General features: G+C 45.6%; 2 protein-coding genes across 2 annotated transcripts in view; one reads left to right on the top strand and one right to left on the bottom strand.

Annotated features, from left to right (window-relative positions):
- The window catches only part of LOC105276517 (phosphoribosylformylglycinamidine synthase), a 45,888-nt gene extending 26,225 nt beyond the window's left edge, over positions 1 to 19,663 (bottom strand). Inside the window, exons 1-2 of the mRNA XM_011334203.3 lie at positions 19,518 to 19,663; positions 18,903 to 19,024 (exon numbers count right to left, since the gene is read on the bottom strand). The gene's annotated coding sequence lies outside the window, so the exon portion shown is untranslated. The remainder of the gene's footprint in view (positions 1 to 18,902; positions 19,025 to 19,517) is intronic.
- Positions 208 to 18,698, top strand: LOC105276514 (follistatin-A). The gene is made up of 6 exons (XM_020030740.2): positions 208 to 2,113; positions 6,843 to 7,031; positions 7,189 to 7,410; positions 7,922 to 8,158; positions 14,644 to 14,961; positions 15,289 to 18,698. The coding sequence occupies exons 1-6, from the start codon at positions 1,876 to 1,878 to the stop codon at positions 15,399 to 15,401; spliced, it is 1,317 nt and encodes a 438-aa protein (XP_019886299.1). The 5' UTR covers positions 208 to 1,875; the 3' UTR covers positions 15,402 to 18,698.
- Positions 19,664 to 19,690: the final 27 nt, after the last annotated feature.

Genomic DNA, 19,690 nt, shown 5'->3' with positions numbered 1-19,690 from the left:
AACACCACCACCACCACCACCACCACCACCACCACCACCACCACCACCACCACCATCGTCACCACCACCACCATCGTCACCACCACCACCATCGTCACCACCACCACCAGCATCACCACCACCACCATCGCCACCACAACCATTGCCATCGCTACCGTCACCGCCACCACTAACACTAGCAACCACCACCACCACCACCACCATTGCCATTACCATCGCCACCGTCACCATCACCGTCACCGTCACCGTCACCGCCACCGCCACCGCCACCACTATCGTTACCGTCGCGATCGTGCGTTCAAAGGAGGGAAGTGGGGACGATACAACACAGCGCTGCCGCGTGTGCTGCTTTTGCAGAGCTTCGCTCGGCATACGGCGAAACGTTTCGCCTTGTGCTGGCTGCTGCTGCTGCTTGGCGGCTGGGCTGTCGACTCCCAACTGCTTCTCTCAGTCTGCTGGGCGGCCTCGCGCGAGCTTGCTTTCCATCGACGAATCCCGCGCGCCACACGCCGCGCCGCGAAATAAACTCGCGGAGTTCGTGGAGGATCGACGATCGAGTCGTGAATCTACCGAGCACCGTGCCGAAAATCGTCATCGACTAAAAACGATATCCGTCACTGAGAACGCAGAGGTAAATCGCGCGAGACATTCTCGAAGGACTCTTGCTCCAGATTGATGGCAAAAACCGCGCGTCATCCTTGCGAGATGCGAGGATCTTGAATCGTAATTTGTGTTTTGTTGCGCAAGGCGCACCACGTGTCACGATGATTCGTGGCTGGTGGCCCCAAGTGTCGTGCTTCGATCGATGAAAAATCAAACGAGAAGAAAGCATCTGCAAAGAGGCAGAGGCAAACGAGTAAACGTAATACACGCGCATACAATTCCGTTCTTGCATACGACACGAAGCTTTCCGACCATCCACAGGTGTTTGCATCGATCCATTTTCGCGTGTCCTCGTGGTCGTTGCGACCACGATTCAGTGATTACGATCCGACAATCACGCTTTTGCGTCTATCGTTCGCACGTACATGATCCAAGAAAGTTTTATATTCTTAACGAGATAAAAGGGATTGCAAAGGATGTAATAGATGTTATGGACTTGTGTGATATCGTAAAATTGCCGAAAAGCAAGCAAGAAACAAGCAAGAGAGAAAGAGAGAGAGGGTGATAAAATTATCTCGACAAAAGTGTACATTTCACATAAGATGTAATTCAATGACACACGACTTTATCAACGTTTATATGCGTATACATGTACAAGCAACTCACGTAACACAATCGTGAAAAGACATACCAAAGAAGGAAAGCTACAACCAAAATTGTTCAATTTGTGTTATAATTTCGAAACAAATGTATGCATATATATATACATGTACGGATATATATGTATGTATAAATGTATACAAAGAATGGCACTCGTTCAACGTGAATCACGGTGAACCGCGATGATACACACGATTTATCTGAATATTCGTAGACAGACGTGCGTCCGAGTTTTCAAGAGAAACAATTCAAAGGGAAAACGACAATTTGCGTAGTATTAGCGTTATTAGCAAATTTGGTATGTTTAGAATCGTGTCGGCAGCGTGAAGCGAGATCCAGTTTTCATTGAAACGCGGAAATCATCATGAAAGCTGGCGCGTGACGAGACAATTTGCACATTCGGACTTTCAGATAAATACAATTTCACTCACGCTTCACTCTGGAAACTCACGCGCAATAACGCGAAAAACTCGGAAATCTAAAATGAGATTAAATGCCGCGAGCGATCAGACAGTAGACGCGTATCGGTGTATATGTAATCGTAGCGCAATCCTTCGCTAGAGTTTCCGTGGTGACAACCGAGTTCCAAAGCTTAAGAATCGGTTCAGACTGATGAAATGTGAAACAAGAGTACCTCACGTCGTAGATTCGACGGAAACGAAAGAGGAAGTTGAGAGAGCACAAGTACGATTCACCGCAGGGATAGCGGCACGTCGGGGAACCACCTGGCGCGGGTCGCCTGAGATGACGGCCTTGCGACAGGATATCACGGCATTCCCGTATAGAACCTGTAGAACCTTCCTCCTGGCATCACTGATCGGACTACTGCTACAAATTCATTTGGCGACAGGTACGTGTGTTTTATTTGCCATATGTATTTTCCTTTCTCCCTCTCTCTCTCTGTCTCTCTATCTTTCTCTCTTTCGATCCAAAGTGCGCTCTGTTTGCACTGTGTCGCTCAATTTGATCAAGAGTTGTTACGTCATTGATAATGCCGCGATAACGTTTCGCAAACTGTCGTTGCATAAAGCTGTATCAAAGCTGCGGAAATATTTGTCTGTTACGCTCTTCTCGTAATCTGAGTCGAGAATCGGATTTTTTTTCGACACGATGTAGTTGTACGGTACGAGAATTGTATAGATTGATCTGTCATTGTAACGTATATGCAAGATTCATGTCAAGAAAACAAGGAATAACGATCAGAGCAGCTGCAGCGACAATCGTTAATTATCCTTGCAATGCCAATTAAATTAGTCCTGTCGACGTTGCCGATTACTCGTGGAAATGCATAAAGCCGACCGTCGGCCGCCTTCGGACAGGCGATAAAGTGCGAATTAATTCAGTGTTAATTCAATGTTTGCGCGTTACGACGATCACCGCAAGTGCAATCAGCGAGACTTGGCGAGCTTTTAAAGCTTTATCAACGTTAAAATCGAACTAACAGTTTTACGATAGCGTTTATATAATAACGGAGGGATGTTTCTTTAGTTTTTGTCGTAAGCGCACATCTCGGAACTCTGCAAACTCGATTTCCGCGATTCGTTTACGACGATTATGCTTCGATGAAAAATTAAAAGCTACAAAGCTCTGCCTAAAATACCTGGCCGAATCTCTGATTCTTGAAGGTCGATTATTCTGCAGGAGGCTTATTGAATTTGATATGGATGCGAAGAAGCTAAGTAAAAGGGACATGTTGAAATGTAGAGAGAGAGAGAGAGAGAAAGCGCTCGTGTGTGTCTGTCGCACGTATGGATGGATGGACGGATGGACGGATGGACGGATGGACGAACGGACGGACGGACGGACGGACGGACGGATGGACGGATGGACGGACGGATGGACGCACGCATGCACGCACGCACGTACGAAGGAAAAGAGAAAGAAGAAATAAAGGGGAGGACATATACGAAGCGGAAGACAGAGAGAAAGAAGAAAAGACGGAGTGAGAGAAAAGGGGGGAGGGGGAAGAAAGCCTGGTGTAATGGAGGAACCAGTTTGCGGGTCAGTGCTCCGCATCAGCGAGAGGCGCTTGAGCCTCTAGACGCGCGCGGACGATGCCACCGGGTGAAAGAAGGACGGGAAATCCTGTGGGCCCCGTGTGAAGGACGTGAAAGAGGAAGGAAAGGTTCGCGACAGATAGATGGAGGATCTCTACTTTTCACGATCAAAACACCGAATGCAGAAGAATCTCACTAGGAAACGATCGCACCTATTCGAATGATTCCCTTTCAGAGAAGAGAACGTACATATCTGCACATGGCAAAGCAACATGTTTCATCTCGATCTCGGTTTGTCTCGATTTCGTTCAAATGACTAAAACATTCAAATATGCGACTCGCGAGTAGACAATTGACCAGATGACTTGAATTTCTTCCAAGAGAAACTTAAGAATACAGAAAGAGATTCCAATACGCACATGTATCGTACCACAGATAAGACATCACGTAATGGACCGGGATAAAATTAGCATTGGCTTGGCTCATCTTGAAGAAAACGATGACGCGCGTACGGTAACGCGAAGAAATGTGCACGAGTTTTTCGAAAGTGTACTCCAATTTTCAGTAGACATAAAACTGGTTCCATCAGTCGTGGTCGTGTAGATGCATCGGATTAGCACCTCGGACCCGTATCCCTTAGCATGAGCGGTGTGGTAAAAACAGTTCGACGAGCATGACCGAAGGCGCAGTCTCGGGAGATGGTGAGTCCGCGATAAAACACTTGAGTTATGCGCGCGAGCGCGTGCAGTTGCCTTTCATATTCCATGCAAAGAAAGTGAACATTCGAAAACCTGTAAGATATTACTTGCGCATCGTGACGCGCGTGCGCGTCTCCCAACGAACCAAATAATCTCGCGAGATAAATAATAGTCGTGAAATAATAATTAACGCTCAACTTTTGCGTATTTATGCATGGGAGGAACACTCGCTCGGGGACAGACTAGACAATCAGCGATCAAGCTCTCGTCGTTTCGAGCCGGGTCCGAACGATTATTCACAAATGTTGAGAGAAACAATGTCTCTCTCTCTCTCTCTCGCGCGCGCGCGCGCGCGCGCGAGAATCATTTCTCGGTGGATCATGCGAGATCAGTGAGTATTAACGCGTTCGCTTGGAAAGGTGATGGGAAGAAGAGGAGGATAAAAGGGAGAAGCTTGTGGTTTTGGTCAACCGGTCGGGTCGCGCGAGGACAATCTCTGAGCCTTGATGACTAACCGCGTGCCCGTCTTGCCTGGGCAAGAACTCGTCTCCCCTACGGCACGTCGCGAATACCTGCCCAGCGCTTGCTTCGGCACAAGCACCGATCTTTTTACCACCTGCTGCCGCCCGATTTCGCGATGTCCCGCGTTACGCTGTATCGTCGATGTGTGTCGCCAAATCGATCGGACGGTTCAAGATTTATATAACGAGACGCCATGATATTGCCATGATATTCTCTCTAGAAATTCACTGTTTCTATATCATAGCAGAAAATGTAAGCGCTGCTCCCTCGCGCTAGCCGATTGATCCGACCGACAAAGTTGATTCGCCGCATTTACGCGGACGTAAAATCGCTCACCAATACGGATCGATCGTATGAAACTTCAAGTTGCTCGGATGCGAAAGTGGTTGCGCGTGTATGCGCAAAGCTGGCGCGGTGAACCGTGCTGTGCACCGCGAATAGGCACTTTAATCGGTGGCTTGTATCTCGCATGCCTGTCGACGTGCCTGTACGGTATAGCGTCCAGCTGAGTCCAACCAACTAGAACCTGGAAATCTTCAAGTGGAATCTAGAATAGAATCTATCATTGATCATTGGCGTTGAGAGAGTTTTTCGCATCGCGACACTTTTCTATTTACTATCATCAAGAAGGACACAACTGTCATTCGGGAAAGAATATTGCAGTTTTTGTTATCGTCATCTGGAAACGGATAATACACAATGCCAAGAAGCTACTTTTCGGCCGAAGCCATCGGCTTTAAGCGAGCCTAAAGCGGTTGTTACACTAGCCGGCGTGTACGAGAACCACGATAAAACGAATGCCGCGACCTTGACAAGAAGATTCATCCGGGTAAAACTTTTAATATCGAGCAACGGAGAGCTATTATTTCGATGCTGAACGTAATGCCTGCCTGTTGTGACACTCGATCGATTATGAAACATTCGTAACGATCGTACGAGAGATCGTGTATACTTGATTTCAATTGGAAATTTCTGCAAGATGGAACTTTGAGTTTACGATACAATACGATGATGGGGTTGCAACGTACATCGTATGAAGGCATGACGAGAGATGTTTGCCGTGACGTAAGCGCAGCAAGGAACACGCGGAATGACTAAAGAGAGGAAGACTTGGAAGCGGAAACTGATTCATCCGAACCGAGCTTGCTCCTCGTAAATAACAAACTCTCTAGACGGTACACAGCCGGAGCACGCTGCAGCTCTCTGTGAACCGTAAGAGTAGGGATGGTAGTGGCAAGTATAAAGAGACGGAGAGCGCAAGAGAATCCGCTGAGAGGAGAAGAGTGGGGTTTGGCGAACGAGAGGAGAAGAGGAAGAAGGGCGTAACTGGGCCAAACGGTGGCTACGTCGTGGTCTAGACATGCTGAGCCGTGCCACTCTGCGTCTCCCTTCGCCTTGCCTTGTCTTACCCTGCCTTGCCTTGCTTTGCCTTGCCTTGCCTCGTCGTAACTGGGAATTAATGCTTTGAGTTTGTCAGACTTTCCTTTTCGCTTCGCAAGAAACTGCCGTGGTTCCGCCTTCTCTTCCGAATAACGGCGCGGAGTGATACGTTTCGTCAAATTACGAGTGATCGAGAATCAGCGCGAAACAATTGGTGGAAGACAGTTTTACAGCACACGAGTACACTCTCAGTCAGAAAGATGGATTTTACGAAATTATACGAGCTTCTCGAGCACGCGAGCTATCAAGCGATAGCGAATCTATTCTTGCTCTCGCACAAAGTGAGAGAGAGAGAGAGAGAGAGAGAGAGAGAAAGAGCCCAAGCGAAACGTTTCAAGGGTTTCGCGGTTATTTTGGTGAATACAGCGTTTACGCCAATGCCGTTACTGGTGCTACCGCTTTACCGATACTTTTTCAAAGTAATCATCATACATACATGTATTTACCACAATAATCAGAGAAAGCTTTAACAGAATCTGAATGAACGATAAACATGAAAAATAAACGTGACGCAACTATGAAAGAAATGATTATTATTAAGAAATGATGATGTTTTATCTGTACGTGAAAAGAACGTTTTTGTGTGCAATATTACGCGCACAGTCCATCTATAACATCGTATTCGGTTAGCAGCGATTTCGTGTTGCAAACGACCTTGTTCCACTTTTTCATAGGGCTAATAATCTAAGGATATTTTCTTTTTTATCAATTACATTGATTAGCAACGTTGATTCGCGTAGATGTGACCAAGCAAGATTAGACCAAGGATCGAAAATTGAATTTAGTTTACTACCGAGGATACTCTTAGTTCTTTGACCAGAACCAGAATCTTGGTCTGTCTCCCTTCGTATTCGACGCAAAGGGTTTAATTGAGAATATCGATTGAAATCTCATACATTTTGCTTTGTTCAATGCGCATTAGGTGGTATATGCTGGTCATCTATCAGTAACGGTCGCTGCAAGGAGCTTCTGTCACAAGGCGTCACGAGGGAAGACTGCTGTGCGTCTAACGCAGCAGCAGCAACCGCCTACTCCGAGGAGGATCTGGATAGCGGAAGTCTCTTCTTCTGGAGGGTTCTTGGTGGAGGAGTGCAGTGTCGTCCTTGCCGAGGTACGAGGCACGGACAGAGACTATATTAGTAATAATAATAGGAAAGTCTGCTTTCAGTCGCGAGTCAATTGCAAAAGAAAGAAAAGGCGCGAAACATCAAAAGCAAGCTCGATCGTAAGCAAAATGTATGAAATGTCGAATCGTTTCTATCCGGCAGAGAGCTGCACGGAAGTGAGGTGCGAAGAAGGGAAAAAGTGCGTGGTGCGTAGAGGAAGACCGAGGTGCGTGTGTAGTCCAGAGTGCAAAGCACCGCGAGGCGGTGGTGGACCGGTCTGTGGGACGGACGGCAAGAGTTACAAGAGCCTGTGCAGACTTAAAAAACGAGCTTGCAAAAAGGGTAGCCACGAACTCGCGGTTGCCTACAACGGCCACTGCCAAAGTGAGTATGTATAAACGAGTCAAAATTGCTTTGCTGAAAAATCATTGCGAAACCCAATGTTATCCCCCGCGTTCTCTAGCATTACTGTTTGCTGCATTTTCCGCTTTTTATTTTTTTACAGTTTCTTATCGTTCGAAGAATTGGTAATTGCATTAAACTAGGGCGTAAATGCGCGCGAGCGTGTCAGCTAGAACGGATAAAGAAACGCCAATAAAACGATCGGAAAGAAACATCCGGTGGGATTGGCCTCTCGATATGGGCCACTCGCCGCCGCCTACGATAATTGTCTCTCTCGTAATCGATCCGGTAATACGCGCGATCAACGTATCTATAATGTATCTGATCTATAATGTGCGCGCGAGAAAAAGTAGATTTCTCCAGAGCCAGTAACCGTAGATCAAACGAGTGGCGAGTGGTTGGCGACTAAGAATCAAGATAAAGAAAGGCGATGCAATGTCTATGATGCGGGCGGTTTACGACTGTGCGTAATAACGTGCAAAGTGTCGAGCAGGTTCGTGCGCACGGGTCCGGTGCGGCCAAGGTCGGAGCTGTCTGCTGGACCAGAACCTGAGTCCTCACTGCGTGAGGTGCGCCCGCAGGTGCCCTCAGGCGCCCCCGCACCAGGTCGCCGGCGCGCGCCCCGTTTGCGGAGCCGACGGAAACACCTACAAGAGTGCCTGCCACCTGCGACTCGCCGCCTGCCGCGCGGGTCGCGCCATTCCCGTCGCTTATAAGGGCCATTGCAAGCGTGAGTCTCTCTTTCTCTCTCTCTCACATTCTAATCTCTCTTCTTCTTTTATCAATTTTACGGAAGACGCACTTTTCAATCGACTAAAATTCATTTCCAAAGTCACTTTCCGAGAGTAGACAGCGCGTTATATTAACGGAATTCAACGGCAAACAAGGTATCGCGTAACGCATAATCAAATCGTACAAGAAGATAACAGTAGAAGAAGAAAAGTTAGTTTTATCGACGAGTGGACGCGTAGTCAACCGGGCGCACCGTTTTGCACCGGAATCCTTCTTTTTCTTATCGTTGTTTGCTTCGCACATTCTCGAAATCGAAACGACCATAAAGTACAGCCAAGACACGGTGTTCTTAAATTCAAAGTCCATGGAAATAATAAAATTCCTGAGTAGATTTTCAGCCTGTCTAATTCAGTGTGTGGAATCGGCCTTTCTCTCCCTTCTTTTTCTTCCGATTTCACCTTGCTTCTCTATTTTTTTCGTTCCACCCACTCCTCTACTCGAGCTCTTTCGTAGAAATCAAGTAAAAGATGGGATATTTGTGACTCTGAGATTCGTTCGCAAAAAAGGAAGAGGTGCGAGTCGATCGGAGAAGAAAAGGATACGGGTCTGGCTCGCCTTCGGCCAGTCGCGCGGCACGAAGGCGTAAACAGACGTGAACGGATAGCACAATGGAAAGGCACTAAAAATAATGGCAATCCCGAGAATCTCGAGAAGGAAGTCGTTACACCAGTTGTGGACGAGATCCGATACACGCGCATATTTGCGATAGAATCTGGTGCTTCCATTTCCCGCGGTCACAAGCGACTTTTCTCCGCGCTTCCTGTACGCGCGCGCGCACGCACGTGCATGGCTGCGTGGAATTGCACGAATACGTAGGGTGTTCACCGTTAACCGTCAACAGGCAAAGTTGCTAAACTGTTTTAAACTGCGCAGGTTTTTATAGCTCGTTACGTTAGAATTGATTTTCCGATCGAAATCGTTGTAACGTAACGCCAATCTTTAAACCTTGTACTTGTATATCTCTCAACGAAGATTGGACGGCTAGTCTGAAGAATACTATTCTGAAATCGGCGATTGTTTCGCAAAATCCATAATTGCGGTAAGAAACGGATAACTGCGAGGTATGACTCGGTGCTTCTCACGAGTGTCTTATATTGCAAGCAGAAGAGAAAAGGAAGAGGCATAAAAGTAAAAAACATGAGAAGGCAATCGCAAGATCGTTCCAGGAAGTTCATCGACCGAGACGCGATCTGCTGGGCTGTGAAAGAGAAGAAAAAAATTATGGAAAAAAGGAAAGAAAGGAAAAAAAGGGGGAAGAAGGGAAAAAGATGGAGCGAGAGACAAAGAGGAGCATCGTCTTTTCTCTGTCCACTTCTCTCGAGAAAGCTGCCATAAACCCTCAAGTTGGAACACGACACGTTCGCCGATTACCAGTCAGATTGACAGATTTTTTTCCAAGAACCCATCCGGGGATCCTTCGAGAGAGGCGTATCACGCGATCCTCGCAACCACCTGGCATCCTGATTATTTTCGACAGCTCTCTGTTAACTCGAGAAAATTGAGCAATTTCTTGTACAAAGTTAGCCATCCTGCCTGTTGTACTGTAAGCCACACGCGAACATGAGAGCAAAGAGAAGGGCTCGTCGTCTTTTTAATCGTTCCGCGGAAATTTCTATAGATCCATACAGGATCCATAGAATATAGAAGATCCATCGCTCTCGTGGGCATCCACGTTTTCGCGCAACGACAAACAAGAAGATGAGCATCGATAATCTCTGCGACATCGATGTCCATGTGTCGCTCGTCCGCTATATTGATATCCCATCCGTATTGGTATGTCGACGACGTCTTACGCGTATGCACGCATGTGCATGTATATATGTATGTACGTACACTGGTGTGGGCATATTAGTTCTAGGATCTGGGATTTGCCGTCATTGTATTTAAATGGCAAAGCTGCAACATTCGCGCAGCACAGCCACGGGACCAGCTGCGTTCTTTCGGTAGGTGGGCAAGCTTCGCGCGCGTATGCGTGGGTTATTTTAAGCAATGCGACCATACGCGTATTGGGCGAGGTGGTTGCACTTGGACCGGACAAGAGACTATCATGCGTTACGTTGCGATTCGTGCGGTTTGCAACTCTCGGATTCCTCTGTGAGAGTTTCATCGCGAGAGTTTATCCTGTTCTCCGGGCATGTTTCTATTTAACACGTTGGATTCGCGCCGCAGCGTCGCGTATGCACGCGGTAAAGGAATCAACGATATAGGTCAAGAGTGCTTAAGTGTGGACAAAAACGTCAGAAACGTTACCCTCTTAGATGGTTCCGCGGATGCAACCCGGGATGCAATGCTCGCGCGCATTCATGTGTAGACGCGTGTAAGGATGTGTGTCCTTGTGGCGTCCTTGCCCTCCGGTCATTCACCGGATGCGCGCACGCACGCACGCATCGTGCATTTGTACGTGCGTACACGCACTCGCGCCCACGCGATTCGCCTGCATATGTTGGGACACGCGGTCTTTTACGTTTACGACACTTGCGATCCTCGTGCGTGCTGCTCCCCACTTCTTGTCCCCGATTCGACTAAAAATAACTCGCAGCTGAAAGAATTCGGCGTGGCATCGATCAGCACTCGCGCGTCGGAGGACGCGAAAAATCAAAAGTTCAATCGAGTCGATCACAACGTCAGTGAAGAATATGACCGTGAAACCGAAAGACCGGTTTGATACCAGGTAAAACCGCGAGAGGCGAAAGACTTGTCAATGACGATAGGATAGCAAACCAATATATATATACACCTATGCACGTAAGGCGCTACGATTTTACAAGATGCTCTGGCTTGTACGGGAAAGAAAGTCGTTGTAACGAGGAAACGGTACATTCTATTGTATACATCAGATACTCGATGATAAGAGATCCAATTTCAGCTAGGTAGCTGGTCGCTTTCCCGACGTGCGAGCGCCGTAAAAATCTCTGACAGATCGTTTCCAGACATTCGTAACATAAGCCATCGTTGGTGTACGATCACGAGGTAGCCAATAACTTTGTTCTTCCCTTCAACGGAACGAAAATCGTCCCGCTCAGTTCGAACAGGCCTGTGATAATCGGATCTATTCAGCAGCAGTGTGCGAGCGCACCGTTTCACTATCGATTTTTCGTAGGGTTACTTCCGCAATTCAGCGAGTCGACGAAATCAGAGGCGCGTTCATAACGGGAAGACGGGGCAGAGATCTTGAGATCGCCTTGTTTGAAAATTCCTGTGAGATGGTCTCGTGATCTCTCCTCCTTCCTTCCTTTGCCTGTGGAGGAACTCACCTCCGCTCGAAGGGAACAGGTGGGTCGCACGACGCTAAGGTCGCCGAGGTCAGCCGTTTATCGGTCCGGAAACGGGGTGAAGGGGATGCAGTACGTTGGATGCAAACGAGAACACCTCTCTCACGAGAAAGTTCCGCGCGGCACGACTACATCGAGTATGCCTACGTGCAATCGTCTTTCTGGAGGCCGAGAATCGGAGACGAGAAAGAGAAAGAAAGAGAGAGAGAGCGAGGAAGAAAGAAGCAGAGGAGAACGTCGACGACCAGAAGGAGCAATCGTGCGCACACGTTGCTCGAACGACGACGACGACGACGGAGAAGAAACCAAGAGGTGGTAGATGCGAATCCGAGAGACGAGAAGGAAGAGGAGAAGAAAGAGGAGAAAGCAAGACGAACAAGTACCGAGGGAAAGGAGATAAGACGGAGGAAGGTTGTATTATACAAGTGCTCGTACACACAAGGGACTGTGGGCAGCGGCCCTCCACGGGCCCGGTAACAGCATTCAATAACACTGCGTGGGCACGGCGTGTCTGGCCGGTGCTAAGCGGCGCGGCGCGTCCGTGTGCCAAGCTCGTCTTTTTTTATCAGACTCTGGCGTAAGATCCTTTCTTTCGTCTCTTTCTTTCTCTCTCCCTTCTTCTCTTGCTTCTTCTCTTGCTTCTTCCAACTCGTCGACTGACGTTGCCTCGTCCTCGCTTCGCCGTTTCCCTCCCAACCATATCAAAGTCCGTGCGTCTCGACATCGACATTCACCGCCGCCGCATGCCTTCAGTCGAATACCTCCTCCACTTGCCAGCACCGTGTGTGCACCGTCTCACCGGGACACTCATCCCTTACTACTGCCTGTTGGCGCATCGACTCGTAGTCGTTACCTTCTTTTCACATCGCGCGCCACTTTGCGTATCGTAGTCGTGATGCTCGATACTGTAAACAATCCACCAGAGAAACTCCTCTTGCGATCTAACCGTATGCAAACCGTATGCAAACCGTTCCGTTCTGTTCCGTTCCGTTCCGTGACTGCACTTTACGTATCGTCGCGGCAATAAAACGATGAGAGCCCCAACATCGACGACGACCACGTTTCACGCAACCATCGCGCTTACGTATGCGTACGTATGAGCGTCTGCTGGAGTACGATATATTGGAGTATACTCCAACGTAGTGTTCGGTATCGCACGTGTGACAAAACGAAACGGTTCGCACCTCGTCGCTCGGTTTTCTTCTTCTTTCTCTATCAGTTTCTGATCTGTGCAAACGGGCGAAAATTCTTTCGCTAGCGATTACTTTCCTCCGTGATGATGAACGAGGACGAACAAGACGCAATTCTTTGATCATTACTGATGCATAAATATCACGCAGTGCTTTCCGAGTGCTCGTTGCGATTAAATAATCGTCAACTTCAATGGAAAGAGACTATCCTGGAATCGTCGCTGTTGTTAATAGGGATTTAATTAAACTTGCAACGTATGAAATGAAATCTAAAGCTCTCTGTATCGACGATTTTTCTCGAATTTTCGCTAGTGCGCGAAAATGTTGCTGCGCGAGCAAGAATAACAAGAAGCAACAAAAGAAAAAAGGAACAGTAAAAACGTTAATAGAGGAGTACGATACGCGCGCACACCACACACATATACACGTGCACAGCACGTACATAATGAAACGGACAAGTAAATAAGCAAATAAACCAGCCGGTTTAGCTACGAGGTGTTGCGATGCAAATAATCGTCTTTCTCCGATTCGAGGATCCGAGGCGCGAAAGTGCACGCCTGCGTCTGTAAATATACATACGGCAGTATGTGCACGGAACGTATATGAGCTTTTCTCGGTTCTCTCGGAGTCTCTCTCGTCTTCTCTCGCCACCTCCTTCTCTCTCTTCCGTCTCACGACCAGCCAGTCCGGAATATCCTGTACTCTCCAAGATCTCCGCGGCCGTTTATTTTTGCCACCAAAGGCGTTAAGTAATTTGCTGATTTTTTCGCTTCGCCAATGGCTCGCACATATATTGACACCGTTTCTCGTATTCTCGCGTCAATACTTGAGAGGCGCGCGATTTTTACGCTGACCATGCCGACTGCGGATCGTGCGATGAGAATTACCCGGTTGTTGCATGGCAAATTATGCCTGCCAACCAAGTGCGGAAGTGGATAATAGCATAGAAGAATGATATTTTTATCGCGACAAAGGTAAACATCATCGTGATGCTGCCGTTACGCGTAGTATAGAACAGCTACGTATCTCGATCGGAGATACGCACAAGTTTCCGTCGTTCGTGTTAAAGAGCTCGAGCTTAAGGGGGTAAGGCGATCTAAAAGTGATTTTCGTCAATTTATCTTATCGCTTTCTGCGCTTCTAGAGCTTCTGCTTGAGGTCGAATCGCTCGCGCGAGATTCCCAAAGTAACATTGTAGCGTGCGATGCGTAATGATGAAACGTTTCAATTGTCATGGTTCAATCAACGTTGACGACGTTATGTCAATGCCACGTTAGGTTGAATGACCAATGACCCTCTTGTACGCATGGCATTGCGTAATCGTTGCGTTACTTCCCTTCTCTTATTAAATGGTTACTCTTTATGTTTCAACCTTATGGGGTACGTCACGAGAGAGTAACACTGGTCTTCATACGATTACGTTCCAGTCTGAATGACGAAATCCGAAAAGCAGCAAAATGTAATTTTAGCGGTTCCATTATTTTTGAATGGGAGAGCAAAGCCTCCCCGGCACTCTCGAGTTTGTTAAATGTTAAACATTCGTTACGCAATACGTCTCGTAGCGCGACGAAAAAAGAAAAATGAACGATACGCCGTCGTCCCTTCAGAAATGGGCCATTGACCCAAAAGTAATGGCGTGTTATTGCGACGATAATCGTTCGTGTCTACGACACGAGTCAACGTAACGAAATTGCCAAGTGACAGAGATAGAGTGGATCTAATTCAACGATTTATCTAGTCCCTCCTCCCACCCCTCCCCTCTTCTACTCTGTCTCGTCCCCTTTTATGAGATGACCAAATAGAAGAATAAACGCTAAAACACGTTACCCTGTGACTTTGGCGCGATTACTCTTGACACGGGAAATGTTGTATAATAAAGTATTTTATAATATATTGCAGTGTGTTGTGCATGCTTGCATATCCCGATTTAAAAGTTTCGCTTTGTTGTTCGATTTTGACAGAGAGCGCAGACTGTACGAAAATACGCTGTCGAGAAGGCCAGACTTGTTTGTCCGAAATGAAGTCTGGACGACCACGTTGCGTGACATGCACCTATCGTTGTCCCCGGAAGCGGGAGCGCGTCCGAAATCGGACACACCGGGACAGGGATCGAGATCGAGATCGAGATCCATCGGCAACCATGTTATGTGCTACAAATAACATCACCTACCCCAGCTGGTGTCACATTATCAAGGACGCCTGCGTTACTGGCTTCGTTCTTGAAACGCGGCACGCGGGTCCCTGCAACGCCTACGACACGGCCCTTCCTCTTTATGTTGGTGAGTTAACAATTATTAAAGGAAAGAGAGAGAGAGAGAGAGAGAGAGAGAGAGGAGAGAAGAAAAAAGAGAAATAGAATCGAGGAAACGTAACGTAACGCGTCTTATGTGACGAAATTCAACTTGGCAAAGCGCCAAGATATTTGGATTTTGTAAACGGTCAAGGAATACGAAAGTTTGCACGTTTAATGTTTAACAAGTCACACAGGGAGAGAATATTGTTCATTCGCGCGATGAGAGATAAGCAAAACTTGACGCAGACCTAGACTTATCTGTTTTAACGAAATATTTGTTAAACCGTTCCGTATATTAATGCGTTCGTTACAGAGGAGGACGATACCTCGAGCAACTATGGGGTTGACCTAGCGGACGAAGACACGAGAGCAAGCGACGACCGCGCCAAATCTCCGTACGGTCTGCACTCGTTGGCGTTATCGTAGCTTGCAGCAGTTCCATCCTTCGAGAAATTTCAATATTCCTTTGCGACAGATGTCATGCGACAGACTCAGCAACGGTCCTATCTAAGAGATCCGATGGGTGCTTATCTCACAAAGGTCAGGAAGAGTGGCCAAGAAGCAGCGTGAGCTAAATATCAATGACATCGATGCGCAGCGCATCCGTTTGTCGGTTCCTTCCCTTCTGACAAACAGATTAAAAGAGTCTCGAGAGCCGTAACGGGAAAGTCACGAGAGTCGCGAGTCGAAACGGTGAAGAGAACAGTGTCCCATTTTATAGTCGTTCATTCGAGAAAGACATGTTGGTATTCGGCATTCTCGAATAGAAAACGTATGAGCGTAAAAGCATGAGAGACGGTTTGCTTTACGTGAGAAGTAAAGCGTAAAGCTGGACGCTAGACCCAATTTCCGAATTTTCTCGCACATGGACACAAGTAGAGACTTGATTGATTTCTTGATGATGGAAATGGCGCTTTTGCGTAAACGAAACTCTCGCTCAGAGCGCACGCTGACACAGGATGAATGCGCGACGAATGAGATACTTTCGCCAACTCGGAACAGACATTTATCTTTTGCATTATGTACATTGACAATAGCGATATCACGTTTCAATGACATTTTTACACACGGTAAATCTGCACACGTCTTATGTAAATGGATAGACGTTAGATGTGTCACGGTAAGTGATACACGAAGCACGGTAAACAAGGAATAAGCATATTATATTTATTGATGATTTTGGAATTTCGAGTCTCGCGACGAACGTTTAAGTGACGCGCTCTTTACACGTGTGGGTACGTTATCTAGATTATTGTATTAGAAAATTTCAGAGTATATGAGCAAGTGGCAGAATTGTTATAGTTGCTCGTTTATTAATTTTGTAAATGTTTTTATTACCAAAGACACATTTAGAGGCTCTGTTATTTAACGCGAAAGTATTAAAAAAAGTGACGTAATGCGTAATGATGGTAGTAGCGGAATTCTTCTTACGAGATGAAAAAGATCGATTCTCTAAAATCATCAATCATTCGAATCTAATTTTGTCCGTGTCAAACGCATTCTCTGCTATGCATACACGTGTATACGCCAAGTGTATAAAGAAATGTATAAGCGATTGTTTCGATAAAATAACGCGCAAGGAAGAAAACGTAAAATCTCGTGACGTCTCGTGTGAAAAGTACGAAATGATTGGTCGTGTAGTTTCTAGATCGTTGCTCGTTAAACGCGATTCGTTTATCACGTGTAATTTACACACGCACTCGCACTCGTACACGATGTCGCAACGTCTGAAAATCCTGATGAAGTTGGTCCAGAAAATGGTTCATTCCAACCGACTGTACGGCCAATTTATCGAATGAAACTTTTCAATTGGAGAAAAGAGGGAGAAACACAGAAGAAGAAACGAGTGTTACGGCTTGTCGTGAGATTCAAAGAGATATCATTCACGGTAGGTGATTAGAGCGTGTAGCGCGGCGGTGTCTCCCAAAAGTAGCATATTAGATAGACGGGCAATTTACTGTAAGTCAATTTAATTTATTAATCGATTTTGCACGGCAATAGGTCGTTGGCACAGCGAATGAACGATCGAATATGACTGATATAATTGACATTTCAGAATTGATTTCAGCCTAAATTGATGAACTCGAGTTAACGACGTTAACTTTTGCCGTCGTTTGCTCTCTTCCCGATCTTGTTTCGTACCGCGTGCTCTGCAAATGTCTCACTTTCGTCTCGTATTCTATCGACTTGGTCATCATCGATCGTTCCAGTGCTTCCGTCCTGGCGTCAGTAGTATTCTCATGTAATATTTGTACTTAATTTATTTTAGTTTTACGGACGGAACCCCATTTATGCTCCATTCAATTGCGTACGAGCAAACGATTGTTTCTTATTATTAGGAATAAAAATCAGATTGCACAATGCGATCTGTAACGATCGCTTTAATTCAAATCGGGCCAAGAATGGGTCACGAGTAATCAAAGTGCGTGTGCTGTAATCTCGAAGATGATACGATCGTGACTATGGCCCATTGTCTAGGAGCACGAGTCACGAGTTGCGACAAATTGTGCGTGTCTCATCATGATAACACGTTACATCATGTAGGCGCACATTAGAAATGCATTTATCAAGAGCCTACGAACCCAGGACTCGGTTTTTATGAGAGACATAACAAATCTCACAAGCAGACTCACCGATTATTTTTAATGTCTAAGTTTCGAGATGCTTTGTCTAGGCAGTATAGCAAATTCATTAAGTTGTTTATATAAATAGAGGAACAAGTATGTAGGTGTACAGGCTGTGTCAATGAAAAGTCTGCTCAAACTTTGAAAGCACATTTCTCGTATCGAAGGAACGACGTCAAAGTGACGACGACCTTTTTCCTTTTCTTTTTAATGCGCGCGCGTGTATGTATGTATGGCTGTGTGACAGAGAGAGAGAGAGAGAGAGAGAGAGAGATGTGCCCTCAAAGTTTTTTCTTTGGACGTTCCAACGACATCCTGTACATACACACATATATGCAGGGTATGCCATCATCTTTTTCACCTACAGATTCGTTGACCAATTTGGAATCTATTTTTCATCTGAAATTCATTTGAAATTTTACTCGGCAGAAATCGATCAGGTTTATAGATCCAATACTATATATCGATAGACGTATATCGACACTTACGTTAAAGAAAAAAAAAAAATAAAGATTGATCCTAGATTAGTCAGAGGATTCGTAGAAGAATAGAGTGGTAATAATTATTGGGCAATCCCTATGAAAAAATATATATAAATATATATGCACCTGGCGTGAGACCTACTGCGTCTCTTGATGTATTTACAAAATTGTACAGGACGTTCGGTAATAGGCACATTTGTACGATGAGTAAGACTTGTCTCTAAAGACTCGGTTGATTTTCTTCTTTATCGGAAGCAATTGCATGACAACGGTTTTTCCGATTTTAACATTACGATCAAGTATATAAAACATTCTAAAGCTGAATACTAAACTCTATGAGAAATTCATATTTTATTGTTTACTTGCATGTTTTTTATGTAGCTCACAATGAAGCTCGAGCAGTATTCACGGTTTGATTTAGAAAACACGACACATCAGTTTTGAACAAGGAATATTGCAATGTTAATAAAATACTTTTGCCTATTTCCAAACACCCTCTCCATACATGTAATGTGTGTATTAATATATACACAACTGCTTTCTCAAGACTGTGGACACATTTTTTTATAGATGTATAAATGTTTAAATAAATTATTATTAACGTCGTATATAATCAATTATAATTATATTCATTATTCATTATTCGGTGAATATCGCCTGAGACGTAAACAATAAACAGACGTTAAATCCTATTTTACAAGAATCCATTATACGTGAGATATATCTGCTAGTTGCGTGCCGTAATGTCGAAATCGTAACGTGCAACGTACATTCGCTAATTCTACTAATGCAAATAATGCGGGAATAAAAAGTCGACTCACCATATTCTACTTGATTGTCTCGATGTTTCAATTCTCGGTCTCGGTCCTCTTTCCTTTCTCTTCTTCATCTCCGTTCAGACTTTAGATGATAGCCTCACAATTCACATCCAGCCGGATCCTTCCTGGAAGAAAATCTCGGAACGTCGATTCTACTTTGTTGGGGTGCTATTCGATGAGAAACATTCCCGACAGAGTTTCTCGCTAAAAGGTTAGCGCTCTCTCAAGTGGACAATTAATCACGCAAGAAACGCAAACAATTTGGATATAAATCCATCGCGGCACGTTGCACCACTGCACTGACTCCGTGAAACGGAATGTGTTCAAATTCGATGTTCTCAATATCGCAATCTCGCAAAATCGAAAGTCGAAATAGGCAACCAATCGCATATCGTATTTTGCCGTGACCGTTTAAATCGTTTAAATTACACTGTCTGTACTTAACATAAAAGCCTGCAGTGTTTCCAACGGGAGAAGGGACAAAGAAATCTTTTGTCAATTTTATGATAACCTATTATAATTCTTTAAACTTTTATCGATTGCGAATGTGCAATTTACATCTCTTCAATTCCAATTACTATAACAATATAGCATACTAAAGGGACTAAAGTTACAAACCTTGGCCAAATATTTTCGGTCGCAGTCGGTAAACTGTTTTCTTTGGCTTCTTTACGCGTGCGAGATAGCAGTAGGATTATCGCACTGATTACGAACGAGATAATCGCTTTTTACAGTCGTTAGTGTTTTTCCTTTTACAATCTGCCATTTCTCCTCGACTGGTCGTGGTGGCC

This window comes from Ooceraea biroi, chromosome 6 (assembly GCF_003672135.1).
Source record: "Ooceraea biroi isolate clonal line C1 chromosome 6, Obir_v5.4, whole genome shotgun sequence".
NCBI classification, from domain to species: Eukaryota; Metazoa; Arthropoda; class Insecta; order Hymenoptera; family Formicidae; genus Ooceraea; species Ooceraea biroi.
This window is presented reverse-complemented; position numbering and strand designations above follow the sequence as displayed.

Bases quoted from the DNA above. Each gene is read 5' to 3' on its own strand.
- LOC105276514 (XM_020030740.2), top strand. From the start codon at position 1,876: ATGAAATGTGAAACAAGAGTACCTCACGTCGTAGATTCGACGGAAACG. The intron at 8,159-14,643 runs GTGAGTCTCTCT...CGATTTTGACAG, and splicing joins TTATAAGGGCCATTGCAAGC to AGAGCGCAGACTGTACGAAA. The intron at 14,962-15,288 runs GTGAGTTAACAA...CGTTCGTTACAG, and splicing joins GGCCCTTCCTCTTTATGTTG to AGGAGGACGATACCTCGAGC.